The sequence below is a fragment of the Gymnoscopelus braueri genome (assembly GCF_963280865.1).
Source record: "Gymnoscopelus braueri genome assembly, chromosome: 10".
Classification (NCBI taxonomy): Eukaryota; Metazoa; Chordata; class Actinopteri; order Myctophiformes; family Myctophidae; genus Gymnoscopelus; species Gymnoscopelus braueri.
In genome coordinates this window covers 31,718,485-31,737,294 of record NC_137611.1, presented here as the reverse complement: position 1 = coordinate 31,737,294, position 18,810 = coordinate 31,718,485, and the positions used below count along the sequence as shown (strand labels likewise).

The 18,810-nt window shown below is 39.3% G+C and overlaps 1 protein-coding gene across 2 annotated transcripts in view; it reads right to left on the bottom strand.

The window, feature by feature from the left end:
- Positions 1-7,233: 7,233 nt before the first annotated feature.
- LOC308093875 (epidermal retinol dehydrogenase 2-like) overlaps positions 7,234-18,810 on the bottom strand; it is a 30,368-nt gene continuing 18,791 nt past the window's right edge. For both annotated transcript variants that reach the window (XM_080440255.1, XM_080440254.1), the window contains exon 7: positions 7,234-11,225. In XM_080440255.1, coding sequence (XP_080296381.1) covers positions 11,129-11,225 — 97 coding nt within the window. In that variant the 3' untranslated portion in view covers positions 7,234-11,128. The remainder of the gene's footprint in view (positions 11,226-18,810) is intronic.

Below are 18,810 nucleotides of genomic sequence, written 5' to 3'. Positions count from 1 at the left end.
CTCCAACGGCAAGAACCTCACTACAGTGAAGTCACTACACTATAGCTTCCAAAGTACATCACACATCTAATTCATACCACAAGCACACCCAATCATGACATTATTGCCTTCACCATGCAACAAAAGCAATGTTTATACACTCATATCACCATACGTTCACTAAACAATACATGGCATTTGTAAGTTGACATTCTCTTTATTAATACATTTGAACAATATGCCATGTCAATGCCCTGGTGCACGGTGGATCCCGTCCTGATGGATGGGACATTGAAGTCCGTCAACACCGTGGACTATCCGTCCATCACACGCCCTGCCCTCAGACATAACAATATAACCTACAGGTTGACCGACTGGCTTTGGAGCAATCACTTCAACATCCTCCTGGTCGCGATGGACACCGACAGGTGATTTTTTTTTTATAATCACTTTGAAAACTGAGTTTGTTTCAAGTTTTTCAAAAATAGAACATTTCAAAAAGATCTGTAGACCTGTTTGTTGTCTGTTTATTGCCTCTCATTCTGTCCTCTCTCTCTGCCGCAGGTTGGAAATGAAACTTGACCAGTTGGACGAAGAGGGGGGTTACATCAGTGATTCCAACAGTGGGCCTAGCGGCTGGGTGAACCAAGTTTGGACTTCGGACGTTGAAACCAAGAAAAATACTTTGACTTTCAGTATGAGTACAGACCATGAAAGCGCGGCCTCACGATCCTTCTGGCATTTTGGATTTTAAGCGGAAGGTGTCAGAAAAGTTACCACAGGGATAACTGGCTAGTGGCGGCCAAGCGTTCATAGCGGCGTCGTTTTTTGATCCTTCGATGTCGGCTCTTCCTATCATTGTGAAGCAGAATTCACCAAGCATCGAATTGTTCACCCACTAATAGGGAGCGTGAGCTGGGTTTAGACCGTTGTGAGACAGGTTAGTTTTACCCTACTGATGATGTGTTGTTGCAATAGTAATCCCGCTCAGTAAGAGAGGAACCGCAGGTGCAGACATTTGGTGACACTGTGTGGCGCGTCAATATAGCGTTGGCTGTTCCTGTGACTCAGTTCTGCTTTAACTGGTTGGGCCCAAACATCCTCAATACACAAGCTAAGATCCCACTCAGAGCACTAGTGACACCTACTGTTAATGAGTTTCGTCGTTCCTAGGCAGAGTACGCAGAGAACGAGTGGTGATGCTCCCACTTAGCATAGCATCAGTAAGTGGCACAACTTTGTATCCTAAACTGTTTAGTCTGAGGTTTTTTTAACGTTCCTCACGGTTTACATTTCTACAAGATGTTTCCAAACAAAGGGTTAATAAAGTACTTATACGACCACTACCATACCTTTTGCTCAATATGTCATTTTACAATATTCTTTCTGTATAGTTTGTCTGTTGTGAGTATACAGTATATGGCATATTATGGCTTACTGCAATTAAATTAGGGATAAAAAAAATACCTAAATTTAAGCAGTTTCTAAACTAAATGTATTGCCGTTACTCCTGCTTGTTCTGATACGAAGGCAAATTACAACATGATATTTGTTCTTATCTAGAACTCTATTCCAGAAAAGAGTGGACCCAGTTATGTATCAAAAGTGTGTATAATATTACCATTAATGCTATATTGCGGTCGTTAATATAACTAACTGATGCTATTATTAGTACTACAGCAGCAGATAGGCTACAATTATACTGTTGCTGACCTGACTTCTACCATTGCCAGTTCTACAGTAGCCTACATGTCACTACTACTACTACTAGTTTGGAAGGTTTTCACAATTCATAAGAAACGGTGGACGTCATGTTTGTAACCAAGTTGTTTGGGCTGAACACCCACTCACCCACCCATAAATGCTGTTGGGTTGAATGAGAAGACCTACAGTATAGGTTAAAGTAAAATGCAGACCAAACTGTGATACATGATGGTATGTGACACGACATACAGTATAAGCAATAATTAATAATGAGGTAGGTACCTTGGTATCAATAGATCTCTAAATCTTAGGGTGCACCCAACTACTCTGACTAATACCTGTATGTATGCAACTTAGTTACAGTATTCAAACCAGTTCAGTCAAATCAAATACTGGATTTGAATCCAAAAATATCACATAACATTTACAATAACCAGGACAATATAAATCAACACACAGTCACTGACAATAAACCCATACACCACTAAGTGGCTATAGAATAGTCCCAAAGACACAAAGTGTCTGAACCTTAGCATGTGTGTATGTCTTGCAGGGCAGAGAGTTGTGCGTGTTGGTGCCAATTGTCCAGTCCTGCGCTGTTCCTCACAGGGCAGAGGGTGTGGTGAGTATGCGTGTGTCAATGTCCAGTTCTACACTGCTGGCAGGGCAGAAGATAGTGTGTGGTTCTGTATGTGTGTATCACCGTCCAATACTGCACTGCTCCTTGCAGGGCAGTGTGAGTGATATTTTCCTACCACACTGAGGACAAGGGCTACGGCTCTGGGTCTGTCCAAGGAGAATCTAGCACGTTCTGGGTTCTTCCCGACCTTCAGCACGGGTAGCTCGCCATCCTTGGCCGACCAGACTCGGGCTGCAAAACAGATGTATCCAAACAAAAAACATGACCTGCATAAAGCAAGGCCAGAGGCATCTCTGTGTTAATGTCTAAAACAATACTGCATAAGGTTTCACTTCAAATACTTATTGGAAATAAATACATTCAACAATAGTTCATAAAACACAATAGGTATTATTGAAGGGGAGAAATAATCGACCAAGATTAAGTTTCCGTACCTGCACCAACTCAAAATGCACAATTTTGAGTTGGTGCAGGTACTTGGCACTGTCCCCAGGGGAGTCAGACCTAAGACAAAGAAAATAAACTTGAACCCTAGCATCCCTATTCATTTCTGGGACTAACATTTACTAAAAATAGCAGATCTACAAGCTCACAACGTGTCACCACGCAGTGCCTTGGGAGCTTGTAAATTGGCTATTTCTTGTAGATCGGAAGATATTTATTGTAGAGGGAAAACATGACGTGAGATGGGCCTGTCAAAACAATTAACATAAGAGTACAAATTCTGCTGTGGGTGAGGTCACATGTCAAAGGTGTAACATACTAAGAATATAATCTGTCAACGAGGTCAGTCTGTCACGTTATGTTTAATTGCTTACCTCCCATCACCACACAACTTTGTGTCCCTCTAGCTGTCTAAGGATCATTTCTTTCTCTTGGTTGTATTGCTCATCAATGGCTGGCAACAGGTACGATGACTGTATTGTATTCATTGTAGTCTTACAGGGGATTTGAAGGTTCATCAGAGCTGCTATGTCTTCAAGTTGTTGAAAGTTGGCATCATTGAATATGACAGCTGAGCCGAGAATTGTTTTCAGCCATTCCCCTGATACTGGGGCACGAACTCCAAACCGCTTCATGTCTTTGTGGCAATACCGTTTGACTTTTATCCGACTACCGACTGTGGTGACGTCTTATCAATGATTCCCTCAGCACAAACCGGGCATGTGCGGAACAACTTCATCAGGTGTGACTCATCAACAATCAATTCCTCTCTTTCCATTCCAGTTGGTCTTCCTTTGGTGCAGAACTAGCCTCACTACCAGCTTGGCTGCTTGATGAGGATGCTGGATCATAGGTGACATCAGTACTATCATGACCAAAGTCCATTGAACTTGTGTCTATAGTGAAGCAAGGCCAGGTGAGGCTAGAGATTTTGGTGGACGCAGAGAGAGGCCTATATGGATCTTTTGATATTTATGACAGCTGGTGTTGACTCTGGTAAAGCATCCTGTTTACAAAAGAAAATCAATGTTACACAGGTATGGGTGGTATAATCACCATAGGATATGTCCAGTAAACTATTCAACAGCAAATTCAGTATAAATATACATCTAACATGGATTCAGGCCCCTCAACCTCCCTTTTGTGGACATCTCCAGGCTATTTGATGCATACACTTTAGAACACATCATATGGAGATATACTTTAATAACAGACATTTAAAATAAAATGGAGTACATCCATATTGCCAGAAAATAATTCAAAAATACCTTCTCTTGGTAAGCTTTGCTGACACCGTAGTATGTCCCGGATATGGATTGACATGGACGTGCCCTTGATGAAGGAATGTCTTTTTCTGCAGGGCTCATAATCAAGGCCAAAGCAGGAACATGTGTTTTCAGAACAAGGGATTTCCTGAAATAAACAGAGGGTGGGTTATACATTAGAACAAACTGTACTGTATTGCAGTGGTTCTCAAAGTGAGGTCCGGGGTCTGTTCCAGGGGGTGAAATTATTTAATATATAAAAATCTGTTTAACCACTTTAACTCCATATGGTTGGCTGTTTGAAAATAGCAGATGAACAAGCTCACAACACTTGAGCTTGTAGATCGGCCATTTTCAAAATATCTTGAAAACATTTGACAAATTAGGAATATTTTTGATACATTTTAACAACACAAATCTTGTATGGGGTCCCTGGCAAAAAGAAATGATCAGATGGGGTCAAATATATGGTATTCCTCGACATGAAAACGAGAACCACCGCTGGAGTGAAAAGTATAGCTACATACCGCTATACATACTGCATATTGTCTAGATACCTGATGCAAAGAGACGAACTGGCGTAACTCTGTAGTATAAGCCAGATAATGATCTGTGTGGTCGTGCCTGTGTAGCAGAGGCCTTTCTGAGCACTGGACTGTACAGGTCAAGATTTGGAATACAGGATGGGAATTCTTCAGAAATTGACTGTAATGAAATAAACAAGATAAGAAAATGAATCGAATTAGCAAACAAACACTATTAGGTTGTGTTTTACTGCAATATCATCATGTTATAATACACAATCACACTATAAGACACATTCAACTATGAATCCAGAATGAAACAAAGGATGAAGAATCAGTGTAGGCTAATAAGTGTTTGTGGTTCAGGAATTTCCTCAGTAATTTATGCCTGCTGTGAAAAAAACTAAACTTTGGCTTTCCCCACCAAAACATATTATCTAGCTTGCTATGTGGTACTTACTAAATACCTTCTTCTAGCATTTTTCTCACAAAGTATGAAAAGGCTTGAACGGCCAAGGCTCCAAAAAGTCCACCAATGCAGGTTTTTGTGTTTCATTTACCTCTTCTAAAGTGCAGGGTGATTCACAGTGCAGGCCCGGACAAAAATCATAGTTCAAAATTAAACACTGGCCAAAACAAAGTCTGTCCAAATAACGGAACTGAGTAAATACTGAGTAAAAAACTTGAGAGAAACTACAGCAGGGAAAACCTTCTACAAAGGCCCTGGTAGCTCTCCCCTGAATGTCTACATGGCTAGCCTCAAGCCAAACTGGACTAGTAGTTCCCTCACCTGTAGCTAGCATACCAAGCAGGTGAGGCAAACCATCACATGATTACTAATTGGTAACTCTATAAACTCAAACAAAGCTAACTAAGGCCCATGAGATATTTTACACAATAATGTCATAATGAAGTAAGCTAAACATGTTCATTTTCCAGGCGCCAATTCATTCACAGATTATTAACTAAAGTCAAAACATAATACCAACATAAACACCCACCCCCTCCTCCGCTACAGTGCTTGGTACATTCCAATCAACAGGATTGCCAGCACTGCAGAGGAGAAACCAGTGACCCCACAAACAATTCAACTTCCCCACACAGAGTCAATCAATGAACATTTAAAAACCCTTTCAGTCATTGATTGTTATAATGTCTTGAGATATATATATATATATAAGGACACGTGCAATACAACACCACTAAATACCCCAAGTGGTCTTGCCCAAGTAAAAAATGTGAGTACTTTTTCCGCCACTGCTGGGAGGTCAGTTGAGAGGTAGTCAGGTAGATGATAACTCAGAAATGTCATGCAGTTGATCACAGTATTCATGAGGCGGTCATATTAAGTCCCACCACAAGATGTCAATGGTAGTATAGAAAACAGAGAGAAGGACTGTTATGTGACATGAAATCCCTCACTCCCCCCATCTTGTCCAGTTGGCAAGGAAGATGCAATGTTACACCCAGATGATTACATTCTCTTGGGAATCTTTCACAAAATATAAATCCGGAAACAACTAAATGTTACATTTAATGTGTTACTACTACCTTTGAGTGGCAGGGGTAAACTGACGTGCATGGTGGCCATGACCTTCATGGCCTCCATGAAATTCCTGGCCTGGGTAAAGAGCATCAGCTTGAAATGTCAGAAGATATTAGAAAAGCACAAATATATATATATAATTTCAGCAACTTTCTTGCACAGTGCCAATGAGTGCAACTCTAACTCACTGGAGATTTCTCCTTCGCAAAGAAACCTCAAACGGACATAAATTTTGGTTGGGCATTCCCATTTGAAAACTACCTCTGCTTAAATGTTTTTATTAATTGAACATTAAATGTAATTTATTTCAACATAATTTTTTTTGTTTGCAGCAAAAATGTGGGGATTAGTTGCCTACAGAGGGGACTGTCGGCTTCACATGCTGTATGTGCACTTATAAAGTGGTGAAAAGTGATTCATAGGGGGCCTCACAATCACAAGGGTTCTGATGTCAGAATATTAATGCCATCATCAGTATGTTGTATGTTTTAAGGGGCACAGTGGGGCCCTGAATTCCTGCCACTGGCCCTGCTCATACGGAGTTGTGCAGAACTATTAGTCTTTGACTGTTGGATGAACCTTCAGTAACCCTAACCCTAAATCAACTGAAGGTTGCACACTTTTCCCCATTAAAGTAATTTAATTCAATCAATACACCCACGTGTTTTGGGAAAATGCCATCACTGCTGAAGAACCCCAACAGAACAGAGGGAGGTTTCAGCACCTTGCTCAATAGCATTTTCATGCAGATTCTGTAAATAAAATGTAAAACAATATTGTCATGACAACAGTTTATAAAGACTTTCACAAACAATCAAATGTTTGTTTTTTTCAAAAAAAAAACTGAACTTTTTGCTGGGAATGCATGCCCCAATACTATTCCGTTGTCAGAGTACTTGCAGTGCAGTAACCATTATCATAGCTTGGAGGCATGATGATGTCAGTATTGTAACGCCATATTCATGACACCAGGAATCTCCATACATGGGCATAAAAGGGAGACAGCCAGAGGTTTTGATTTTCGGTTCAGGTCAACCGCTGGTCCACCTGAATTCCCACTCGGCACAAACACACCATCGGTAGTTATTTCTCATGATTATTATCTTCATAAAAGTCAATGAAATATATTAGTCATCAAGATGTCTTTTATTCCAGATTAATACAATAGCTCCGACTGTGTCTACAATGACAACATTCTGTTACACACAATGAAAGCACACTAACAAAAATCATCACACTAAATCAAAAGCAAACTCCTGTTGAAGAACACAAACACACTGGCAAATCTGTCAACGCGACGGCATAAAGTGTGAAAATAAAATCACATACTGGCATACTGGTTATAACATATAAGTGCTATATGATATATTATGTGATATGACACATGTTGAATTATAAGATAACATAGAATAGATTGTATACACTTACATTACTTATAAGTAGTAATAATGTTCTAAAATCATAGGGTTCCTGCAACACTACATTTTCATTACATATCTGCTTTAGCTGCGTTTATCCAATGATGCCTGCTGGAGGCATTATCAATCTCTACTTACTCATGTTATCTTTACATCATCACTGTTACAGCCATCTCTTAATATTAAGAGCTTTACTGTATTATCACTGCCAATGTTGTTGTGTGAGAACTCCAATTTGATTTATTTTCCCATTTTATTAATCAAACTTTACATGACGGTGCTTAAGAAAGTGTTATCATCATTACCATTCAAAATCTCAAATACACTTATTTTAGAACTACAAGGTGTTCAACGGCCAGCAACAACAAACTAACATGTTGTGGAGAGTATAAAACTAAATGTACTGTACTTCATTCTGACAGGCACTGTAAATGTTAAAGGGGGACCCGGAGGACACTTAATCTTTTATCCACTTGACATTAAGCAGAATGAGTGGTGTGCTCAGCATTTATTCTGCCTGCTTACCTTTGAACATGCTGTGTATGTTTCAGTCAACAGTGCAAAATATCTCTTTCATATCAAAAGCACGGTCAGACAAAGTGCAACCCGTTTTCCTTCAACAAAATGCAAAGCTGTGTGCTGTTGTACTAGTGCCGTTGGCATACAGTGGCATTTCTAAATAAAAACTAAATCGTTTTTAATAGTTTCATTATCTCTGATAGAACATTTATCCTGATCATGAGATACTTTACTCTACTTTACTCTGTCTTTTTAGTAATTATCCTAGCCTTCAATACAGGACCAATCACTCTCTCCAACTTGCTTTCCCACCAAATATATATACATATTTTTTTGTGTGTCAAATTAAAACAACACGCATACTCCAATGTTGTATTTAGAGTTTTTCCCCTACCCTGGCCTGACTCTTCTATGCAAAGATGCTGACTGAAATGATGGATTTTACTAAGAAAAGACTGGTCTTGTCTGAGGCCTCTTGACTTGACCCAAACAACCATTTGTTTGTAGACTGGACTTGACTAGGCACAGTTAACTGAGATTTCCTCACTAGAAAATTAATTGAAACGTCTGTGGCATACAGGCTCTTTGTAGCATTGTCTGTTGGGTGGAATGTTTAGAAATTCACTGAATACTATGACAGGCTTGAGTCATCTGTAGCCACAGACAGCTTCATATGGCTTAGTATAAAACACTTTCAATGGGCTTCAGTGTTCCTGAGCATAATCAATTGGCCGTGTGTGTGTGTGTGTGTGTGTGTGTGTGTGTGTGTGTGTGTGTGTGTGCGCGTGCGTGCGTGCGTGCGTGCGTGTGTGTGTGTGCAGTGGTTCTAGTGTATATAATCTGTGTGAAATGGCTTACTGGACCAAATAAACAAAAATAACTGTAAGAATAAACTAATCACCATACAAGTACATCATTGACATTAAAGAAGTGTTAGGACATGACTTAGATCCTGATGTGAACAATAATCCTCTGGCCAGATTTACAACAGCTGGAAAGGGGAATATCACTCATTTTCATCGTTCAAGTATTCTAATTACTGTACTATCTGTACAATACTGCATTAGTGAAGATTCATTATAGTCTACCCTAATCAGAAACAAAAGTGACATGTTGACTTAACAGCTTAATCTACTGTACCGAGTATGTGTATTGTGATGTAAAATGAATACATTTGAAAGTCAAGTCAAGCTAGTTTTAAATATAGCTCTGTCACAAGAAAAACATGAATTTTGAAATTGAGTGTATCCCCCTTTTTGCTTTCACACCACCTTCATAAACGTACAAGTACAAATGTACACCTGAAAAACATCACTATAGTTAAAAAAACTGTTCCTTCACACCTCCAAATCCACACCATGATATCACCATCAAACAGCTATGTCAAGAAGCTGAAAGCAATCACTATTTGTTTTAGTGGACTTTGTTGTTGTTGTTTTTAACACATTTTAAGTTAACATTTTGGAATGCATGAGGGCACTCATTGTTTCAAAGTAAAGTCAATGGTCACCAAACAACAAAATAATTTGGTGTTATGGTACAACTGTCCAGTAGTAATCGGCTACATTTGGAGGGTGTTATGTATACATACATGTATTTAAAATATAGCTACATATACTACTTAACTTTTATGTATTTGTTCATGCCAGCTGTAGATGCAAATTGATTACGAATGATTACAGAAATGTGTGAATACAATCCAGTCTAATTAGTGTCCCCCACTTAGATCTATGCAAATGAAGTAATAGTGATACTTTACAGGCAGAGCCATAACTTCATTGATAAGGCTTACCATATGCATACATAGTAGCCATGTGATGTGAACACACTGGAACTACCTAAATAAAAAAACAGAGGCACTACAGTGTACAAGACCCTGTTTCACTATTTGTCAAAGGAAAAATTCTTAAAGCTAAAAAAGGCCTGATTATGAAATGTACTTAAGGGCCATGTATCTTTTTCTTTTTTTTCCAATTAGTTACTGCGCAACATAATCCACTGGTTGGAATTGTGTTGCTTGACAACATTAGCTTCTGTAACAGCTGATCAGGGGCACTGGGAACAATTGGGGCCATGCTAATTACAATGACGCAACACTGTTAGACAGATGGATCCTGGGAAACGCAGTCATGTTCACTACCGAAAATATGAGAAAACAAGATAACTACTTACCAAAAATCTGTCTCTTAATCAACAGTTTTTAGAGTGAAATTATTACATTATATTATTACATTATGATTTATGTTCTGCTGAGTAATTTTTCACAAACTAAAAGAAACCTATGATTAAAAACACGATAGTGAAAGACTTCATGATTTATCAAAGTATGGAACTTGAAGGATAGTTGTGCACATCTAAAACCTCAGTAGGCTAGCTGCTGGATAAAAAACTAGTACATTAAAGGAAGACTTATTCAAGTATGAAACCTAAAGATTTTGGGCACTTGGCTAGTGGGAGGATCAGGCTGGGTATTGTTGCATACTGTACCCACCTGTATCCCCACTGCCACACATTTATATTCAGCTTGATTTAAAATAAAAGCTACAGTGTATCTCTATAGATAGACATGAAATTACAATTAGAATTACACATGAAATGCTACAATTTGTAATATTATTGTAATAAAATACAAATTATAAACTCTAGTAGATAAACAATAAAATAGGCACTCATAATAATCTCATTCAAGTGTAAGCCATTGAAATGACAGAGGAAACAAATTATTTGGAAAGTAAGATTGAAAACTGGCAATGAAGGGATACACTGGCATTTTGAAAATTTGTCACACTTCAATTGGACAAAAGGTTTCTCTATCGGCACAAAAACTGACCATAATAAATTATGAAATGAAGACTGTAGCATTTAGCTAAATCGTCTGTGTTTGGGGTGGCAGATATTACTTACTAAAATACAGGAAAAAAACTAAAATTCAAAACATCAATGCATTTTTGGCAGCCTTTTTGCCATCTTGAACCTACTATGTGCCTTTTACTTTTCACTGGCCTCTATTAAGGAACACCAATTTTCTTAACTGCTCCATGTCTTTCACCTCCCCTCTCTTTCCTTCAACAGCTCCTCGTTTGTCCCCTTTACGCCTGTTTTTTGTCACGTCCTCTGAATGTGTCCATGAGGTTGAAGGCTCCCAGGTACTGACCCAGCAGTAGGCCCTGTTTCTGGGGTAGGATACTGTCAAGAAACAAACACAGAAGACAAAGGTTAGCAGGTCCTCGCTGTATGTGCTGCCCCAGTGTCGTAAAAAACTGATGAGAAAGATGGTTAAGAGTGTCCGTGTTCCCACAACCAACTTGACTTGCTTCATACGTATAATAGAGAAAAATGGAATGTGAGTGATGTTTAGAAAGTGGTCTTTCCAGAAATGTTCTACCAAAACCGACAATGAGCTGAAAGAAATGTTGGTGCAGAACAGTTTAACTAAAGTAAAGCCTACCGTAATTTATATTTATATCACACAAAGTGTAAATTAGGCTTAAGGTTAGACAAAGTAACCAAGTATCAAGCCTAATAGGGTGTGCCATATGTAGAAAGGAATTACCATGCACGGGTGTTAGAGGCATTACGGTAACGCAAAGTGCATTGCATGGTGTTTTGGTGTTGAGGTATTTGAGACAAGTTGACCTGTTTAATAAAAGACTGTAAATAAGCCTCCGTCATCTTTTACAGCAGGGGGTTACATCACAGCACAGAGGTCAGTAAAATCAATGCCAGTATGGAAGACTGGCTTTAGTGTCAAAGAACATTTTAACCTCTTGTATTTGGGAATATTACGAGTTTTGCCCCGGTGAAACATCAAAATGATTGATTTAATGACAATGTCTCCTCTATTCAAACAATGGCTCCCTTTTAAAAATAGTGTCTGTGCTTGGTGTGACAATAACACAGCCTCGTGTTCCGTTTAACAGTATTAACTTATTTATCACAATCCGAATCATATCTATACGTTAACTACTGATATGGAGTGCAGAGCAAAGTTCTGGTGAACAGGCACATGGAGAACGCAACAAGTTGTTTTGAATAGGGTTGGTTGTACTAGAATGTCTGTTCTCCATCTTTTCTGCTGTGTTTATCCTCTTTAATAGTGCAGCATGTTTACAAGTTCTACCTGACTGAGAGGATGAGCAGTAGATCTTGTGTCGTGAGTTTGTGCACCGGGGAATATGTAATATAATAATAATAATTATATTATATTAATAATATAGAGCATCTGCGTGTTGTAATAAAATGTCGATACTTGGCGCCAGTGTATCGATAACGTGTCACAAAAGGAAGTACGACGATATATCGCAGTATCGATTTCTTGTCCCACTCCTAGTCTCTCTACAGTAATAAGCAGTCCAGACAATTTCCCACGGCAATGCTCAAATACCTCATAGGTGAAGTTTTATGGTATGGGTGAGCCAATTTCCCCCATTTAAATAATGCAGAAATTAGTATACAGCAATAAAGATTAGATAGTAAAAAGCGGTTTAATAAAAGACAAGACGACAAGATCAGAGGTTTATGAGTGTGTAGCGATGCCTCTGGCAACGTCCCAGTCATTACAGTTTGTCTTTACCAAAATATTTAGAAACTGTATTTTATTAATGGTAAAATATAAAAGGCATAAATGGCATTTCTAATCACGTTCAAGGTGCCAAGTCAATTGCATTTATTTTCTTTTACTGTGTTCCCTAAAACAGTAGTTTTCAAAGTGGGGTCCAGGGACCCTCAGGGTTTCTTGAGGGGGTTCCAATTTCTTCCAAATGGACCAATAAGGTCTGTAACTCTGAGGGTACAAATGGAACCAAATGGACCCATAAGGGTCTACTTGTACACTGTCAGTTATGGGGGTCTTTAAATAAAAAAGTTTGCGAACCACTGCCCTAAAATGTACAACTAAAAAAGGGCATTAGGTTTATGTATTGCTTCAAACAATGGAGATGTAAATGATTTGCACTAAAAGGGAGAAAGGGTTTAATAATTCATTTTAACAAGAAGAAATTTGTATCAACAATGGGAATGTAACCAATAATTAGTACAAATGAATGGGAGTGCATTTAATAATGGGTGAATACACTGTTTGTATATTTGAACCACTTATCTATACCAACCTGTGGTATACAGTATGGCATAACACTGGCTGGAACAAATCAGTTAATATTCGTTGCCACTTACATCACCCACTGCTTACCAGCCTTGGATGACAAACCTTTCTCTCACAAACAATGACTGTACTCTAGTGGTGAACAGAGCTGAAGGCGGAACAATACGACATATTATTAAAACCTCACATCACAAAGGCTTGTATGAAGTCCCAACACAGCCGACAGGCAAGGCACAATATGCATTTGTTAAGGTGGTTCTTCACATGACAAGAAGCTTTCCAATATGGAATAATGGGTCTGTCTGTCTGTCCTTAGCTAAAAACAAGAACAAGACATCTTCATAATGCTCTCTTATCAAAGGTAATTAAAGGGTGAAGTAACTCAGCTTGAATAATGAGTAAGAAACGTGTACAGAAGCTGCATTCAATGTCTTGCTTAAGATAATCATTTTATATCATACCACTTAGTCAAGTGAGGTCAACTGATGGATCATTCCTTCAGTGTCAACATGCACTTAGCTCTCCTTCCACTCAGTGCAGTGGTACATTATGGTATAGAGGCTCTCTAAGCTACTTCAAGTTGAAACCAATGATTCTAGGTCCCATAATATATATCGGAAGCACTGGTTTAAGACAACATAATCACACACAGTACACTTATCTGGTCATCTCTGGTTCATCTGAGGCTTTATGTACATGTGTGCTGATATTCCCTTTATTCACAAATACATGTTGAAAACCTTTTCAGTTCCACAGTCAAATCCATATATCTAAATACAAAAGAATCACTGTCAGGAAATAACTCATTAAGAATGTTATGAATATTCCAGTGTGTTTTTGCATCTTAAGACTATGGAAAATAACAAAAGTAAAAGTTTGCCTTGCTCTCCTGTCTGATGTTTTCATGAGAGACCACTGCTGGCTTTTATCGTCTCCGCCAGACCGAAACTCTATGTTTTCACCCCTGTCCGTCCTTGTGTGTCCGTCTGTGAGCAACTAATCTCCAGCACCATTGGAGCGCTTGCCATGACTGTGCGAGCATACTCATTGGAGGCCAAGTAAAAACCTCTTCCCCACATTTCTCCTATTACAGCGTCACCAGGAGGCCGACTTTTGCTAAACAATTTTTTTTATGATTTCTACAGATTTTGTCCAAACATCACTCAAATCAGTACACATTACCTTTATAGTCAAGACGGATCTGTCTGATTTTTCATATTCCATCCTGATTGGCTAAGATTGGCTTCTAAAGTATGCAGTTGTGGCCTGTTTTGAACAGAATGCCTCAAATCATGAACGCAGCCTTTGATTGCCCTGAAACTTTGCACGCACATTCCCACTAAGCCATTGGCTTAGTGGGAATGTCACGGTGGCGCTATAACAGGCAGATTTCTGTGAGCAGGTCATTTTCAGCAACGTTGGACCAATCGGTGTGAAGCTTTGCATGCATACTCCTTGGAGGCCAAGTAAAAACCTCTGCCCCAAATCTCTCAAATCGGCCTTAGTTTGGTTACGCAGCAAAGCCAGGAACTGATGTGGAGAAGATTAACCACATCGGTGTTCTTTCAACAGATCCGTCTCTTGGGAATGAATATCCTTGACCCAAGCAAGGAATCATGAGCAAATATTCTAGTCTGTTCTCTTCCTGACCCAAGCAAGGTCAGGAAGACAGCCTTGGGTCAGGAAGGCACATGCAATCATTTAATATCCTGTATCACAGTTCACAGTGTTAACAATGGGTGTCCTTAGCTCTGAGCTATTTGTATGCACATAGCTTTGCTTTATTGGACTGTCACCTGCCCAAAAAGTCTTTCACATCAACATAAAAACATCTTCACTACCTGCCCTGGCGGAGACCTGTGCTCAGAGGAGCATTTTTTTTTCTAGTTAGTTAAATGAATCCTGTTGAGAAATTAAGTTCTTCAAGCATGGCTTGTTACTGCAGACATTTTGAAAGCATACTGGTATATCAGTATATGCACTGTTTATCTGTAAAGCAACTCATAATAATGAATTAAACATCATCCTCTGCCACGATTATTATTCCTGCACAAACAGAGCTGGATGGGGGGGTGGATGTTGTCATTCCATTTGACTGTCTGTTAGCAGGAAGGACATCTGCAAAAGTTATGAATGGATTTGCATGCAACTTTGTGGAAAGGTGTGTCATGGGGCAAGGAAAAAAAATAATGAATAATCTTTTACACTGTTTTGTTAAAAGGGGGCGTGGCTTTTTCCATAAAAGCATGTAACTTCCGAACAGATTCATGCAACACTATGAAACTTTGATGAAAGTTGTCATGACAATGAACAACTGATAACTGACTTTTCATGCCTATGGTGTGGCCTATCACAAAAACTCACAGGTAAATCCCCAAGCTAGTCCCACTTCTTGGTTTTAGAATATCTCTGAAGGGAGCCTTGTCATCGGTGTCGGCTCAGCACCCGATTGGCCGGTCAATGGCCCAGGCCACACCCATTTCACATTTTTCAGAAGATAATTATGCTAGTCCACTTTTCAAATACAGTAAATTAATTCAATACTCATATAAATTTATATTTTAAACCACAATGGAGTCTTGTTTTATTGTACAAATATGAAATTGAAACTTTCCTAACAGGGGACATGCCGGTATGCACATATCCACCTAACCATCTCTCCCGTTATTCTCCATCTATCCTTTCTTCATTCCCTCCATCCGTCTCTGGATCCATGTATCAATTATTTCTCCCATCTGCCTATACCTCATTTAACTCATTCAGTGCCCGACTTATTTCTGGCAGTTTGGCTCTGAGTGCCAGAGCCAATTTTCATTGTAAAACAAAAGTGCTTAGGAGCCGAGATACAGCCTTTTTCAGTAAGAAGTTAAACAAGAAGTGAATGGAGCAGAACATTTTCAAATAATGATATCTTGGGTTCTGAACTTTAAAAAAATAAAGAAAAACGTCTTAGACGTCCAGTGGCACAGGGCTTATGATAAAACGGGACGTCTTAGACGTCGAGTGGCACTGAATGAGTTCATGCCCTTTGTTCCATCCATCCATCCAACCATCCATTATTGTGGGTGCTACTGTGAGTAATAGCTTGTCTTCCATCACTTCGTTTTGGCCAGCAGCTTCAATATGTCAGAACAATGGCCGTTTAACTGGCAAAGTGTCTGGTCGAGCTGACAATCCTACCTGCCAACAAAGCCAATCCTGCCACAGTGTTGGGCTCATATTTGGCAGGGGTCAAGCTGACAGAAATCCTTTTTTTCTTCTTCTGGGGATAGGTTTTTTCAGTGTTGTATATTCTACTGTAGAGTCACAGTACAGCAGTATAACAATCAGCAAAGTCTCATTAACACAACATAAAGGAAAGAGGATGGAAGGAGGAGGAGTTCAGTTCCTATATGATGTGGCAGTAGAAGACTATGTTATAATATACACAAATATGGCTGAGGAAATTGCTCCACAAGGTTCTTGTCTCCAGACAATGCATATACTGTAACCCATCAAAAGTCTTTGATGCAAATCCATTTACGTTGTGCCAACAGCAGAAACAAAAGCCAATTCCTGATGTTACAATTAGTAAGAAACTAATAATTCAAAAGCCATACGGAGACTTGGGGGCACATCCTCTGGCATTTTGTAATGCAATTTAGGATCATGGGTGGGATGGCCAACTTGGAAGGATTTTAATGGATATCACGGCCCCCCGCAAATTTGGCTCCAACGATGTAGTTTGTAATCATCAAAATGTTGTTACATAAATCCAAAAGAAACAATAAGAAACTGCAATAAAGTACAGTACCCATACTTCAGAGTTGTCGGACTAGTATCACCCACTATTGTCAGACTTGCCATAGCATTAAGTTACAGGGTAAACACAGCTTAAGTCAAGGTTTGGTCTCATTTAGGTGTTTCTATGTGCCAGTATGATGTCAACTATACAGGAGTTGTCCATGCTGGCACAGAGTAACACCTAAATAACACAAACTCGCACTTAATGTCTCCAGCTGCATCTACCCATTTTTTTTATCTCTCTAAATTTCCTCCCCAATTTAGTCATGTTGTATAGTCTCTGTTGTGCTTGCTCTGGATAGGGTGTATACTTCCACATCTCCTTCTCCTGGAATTTCCTGTTCAATGTAATGAGATTTGTATATTATACAGTATTGTATGTATTTATGCGTCCATCTATTCTGAACAAGTCTTGACATCTATCTCTGCAGCCTTGTGCCACTAATCTTTTAGCCTACATTAGCCATGCTAAACGACAATGATTTAAATGATCACGGTTCAAAATAAAATGCTAGCATCAATGCAGCTCTGCAGGGTCGGCTGCAGGCCAGCTGGGAATTTCATTTGCTTTCATTCAACTGTTGTTTACTATTACAGATTTACCATTACGGACTAAATGAGTTCTCCATAAATGGCTTAGTGCACACGCCACTATTCTCTCTCCGAAATTTTTGCGTGACTCATGTTTTGTGAGCATATTGACTTCATTATACGACGGTGTCGCATTCTGAAAATAGAGACCTACAAGCTTACATTTGTTGTGAGCTTACATGTGGTGCTACCTTGTTGATCAGCTATTTTCGGCAAGTGACACCATCACATGACAGATAATTTAAACAAATGTAAACAAACGCTGTGCCAACCCATGAATAAAATATAAAGAATCTTTATTAAACAGCTCTTTCAAAACTTGACATTTCTAGACAAACCACTGAACATGACCGAATGCACATGTAAACTGCCTTAGATAAAAAGTAACAGGAAAAGCACCATGGCAGAGATAAAAAGTAACAACAGGAAACCACAATGGCAGAGAAAGTAACAATAACAAAGTGCCATGGCAGAGAATTAACTTGTGTTATTCTCATCATCTTCAGACAGTTTAAGCAGTATTGGTGAAAATAAACAGGTCTCTCCCAAAGCTAGAAACCAGCGATAATTTCTATAATCTCCAGTAAGGCATGAAAGCACTCACCTGAAGCTGCATAATTGAGGACATTTTATAGACACCGTTTACTTAACCAAAATAAGTTCCCTTTCTTTATAGTAGTATGATCAGTAACTGGCAGATAAAAGGAAAAAGGCAGATGAAAAGACTGCCTATTGTAATTGTGTTAACAAATGCAACATGGCAATCATTCTCAATCTCTCCTTCTCCTGTCTGTTGGCTTTCACAGCAACGTTTGCTAAATGCAGCGCCAAGATTTGTAGCTTCATGACATGACAGTGCCAAGAGGGGCTCTCTATGTGTGTCTGGCAAAGGGAGAGAATTGTTCTAAAATGGCTATATGCCGAGTTTCAAAGGCAAGATCAAAGGCAAAACAACGTGCCATCTCTGTTTCATGGTGGACTTTCCCTCTAAGCCAACGAGAAAAGTGACTTTTCGTGATAAAGTGCTTCCATAAAATCAGCCATAGGCCACTATAGTGCATCATGCCAACACCACAACCACCACCACCCAAACAGTGCACTCCACAGGTGAAATTCTACAGGGCCATTCTGAGCTGAAGAGGACAGCTAAAAACAGCCTGTGTGACGTGTGAGCTAGCACCAGTGAAGTTTATACCTACAGTATACACACCAGTATACAAACCGGTGTGTGCTTATGTGTTCATGTATGTGTCAGTGTGTGTTAGTGCAGTTTGCGGTGTGGGCTGGGATTAGCAT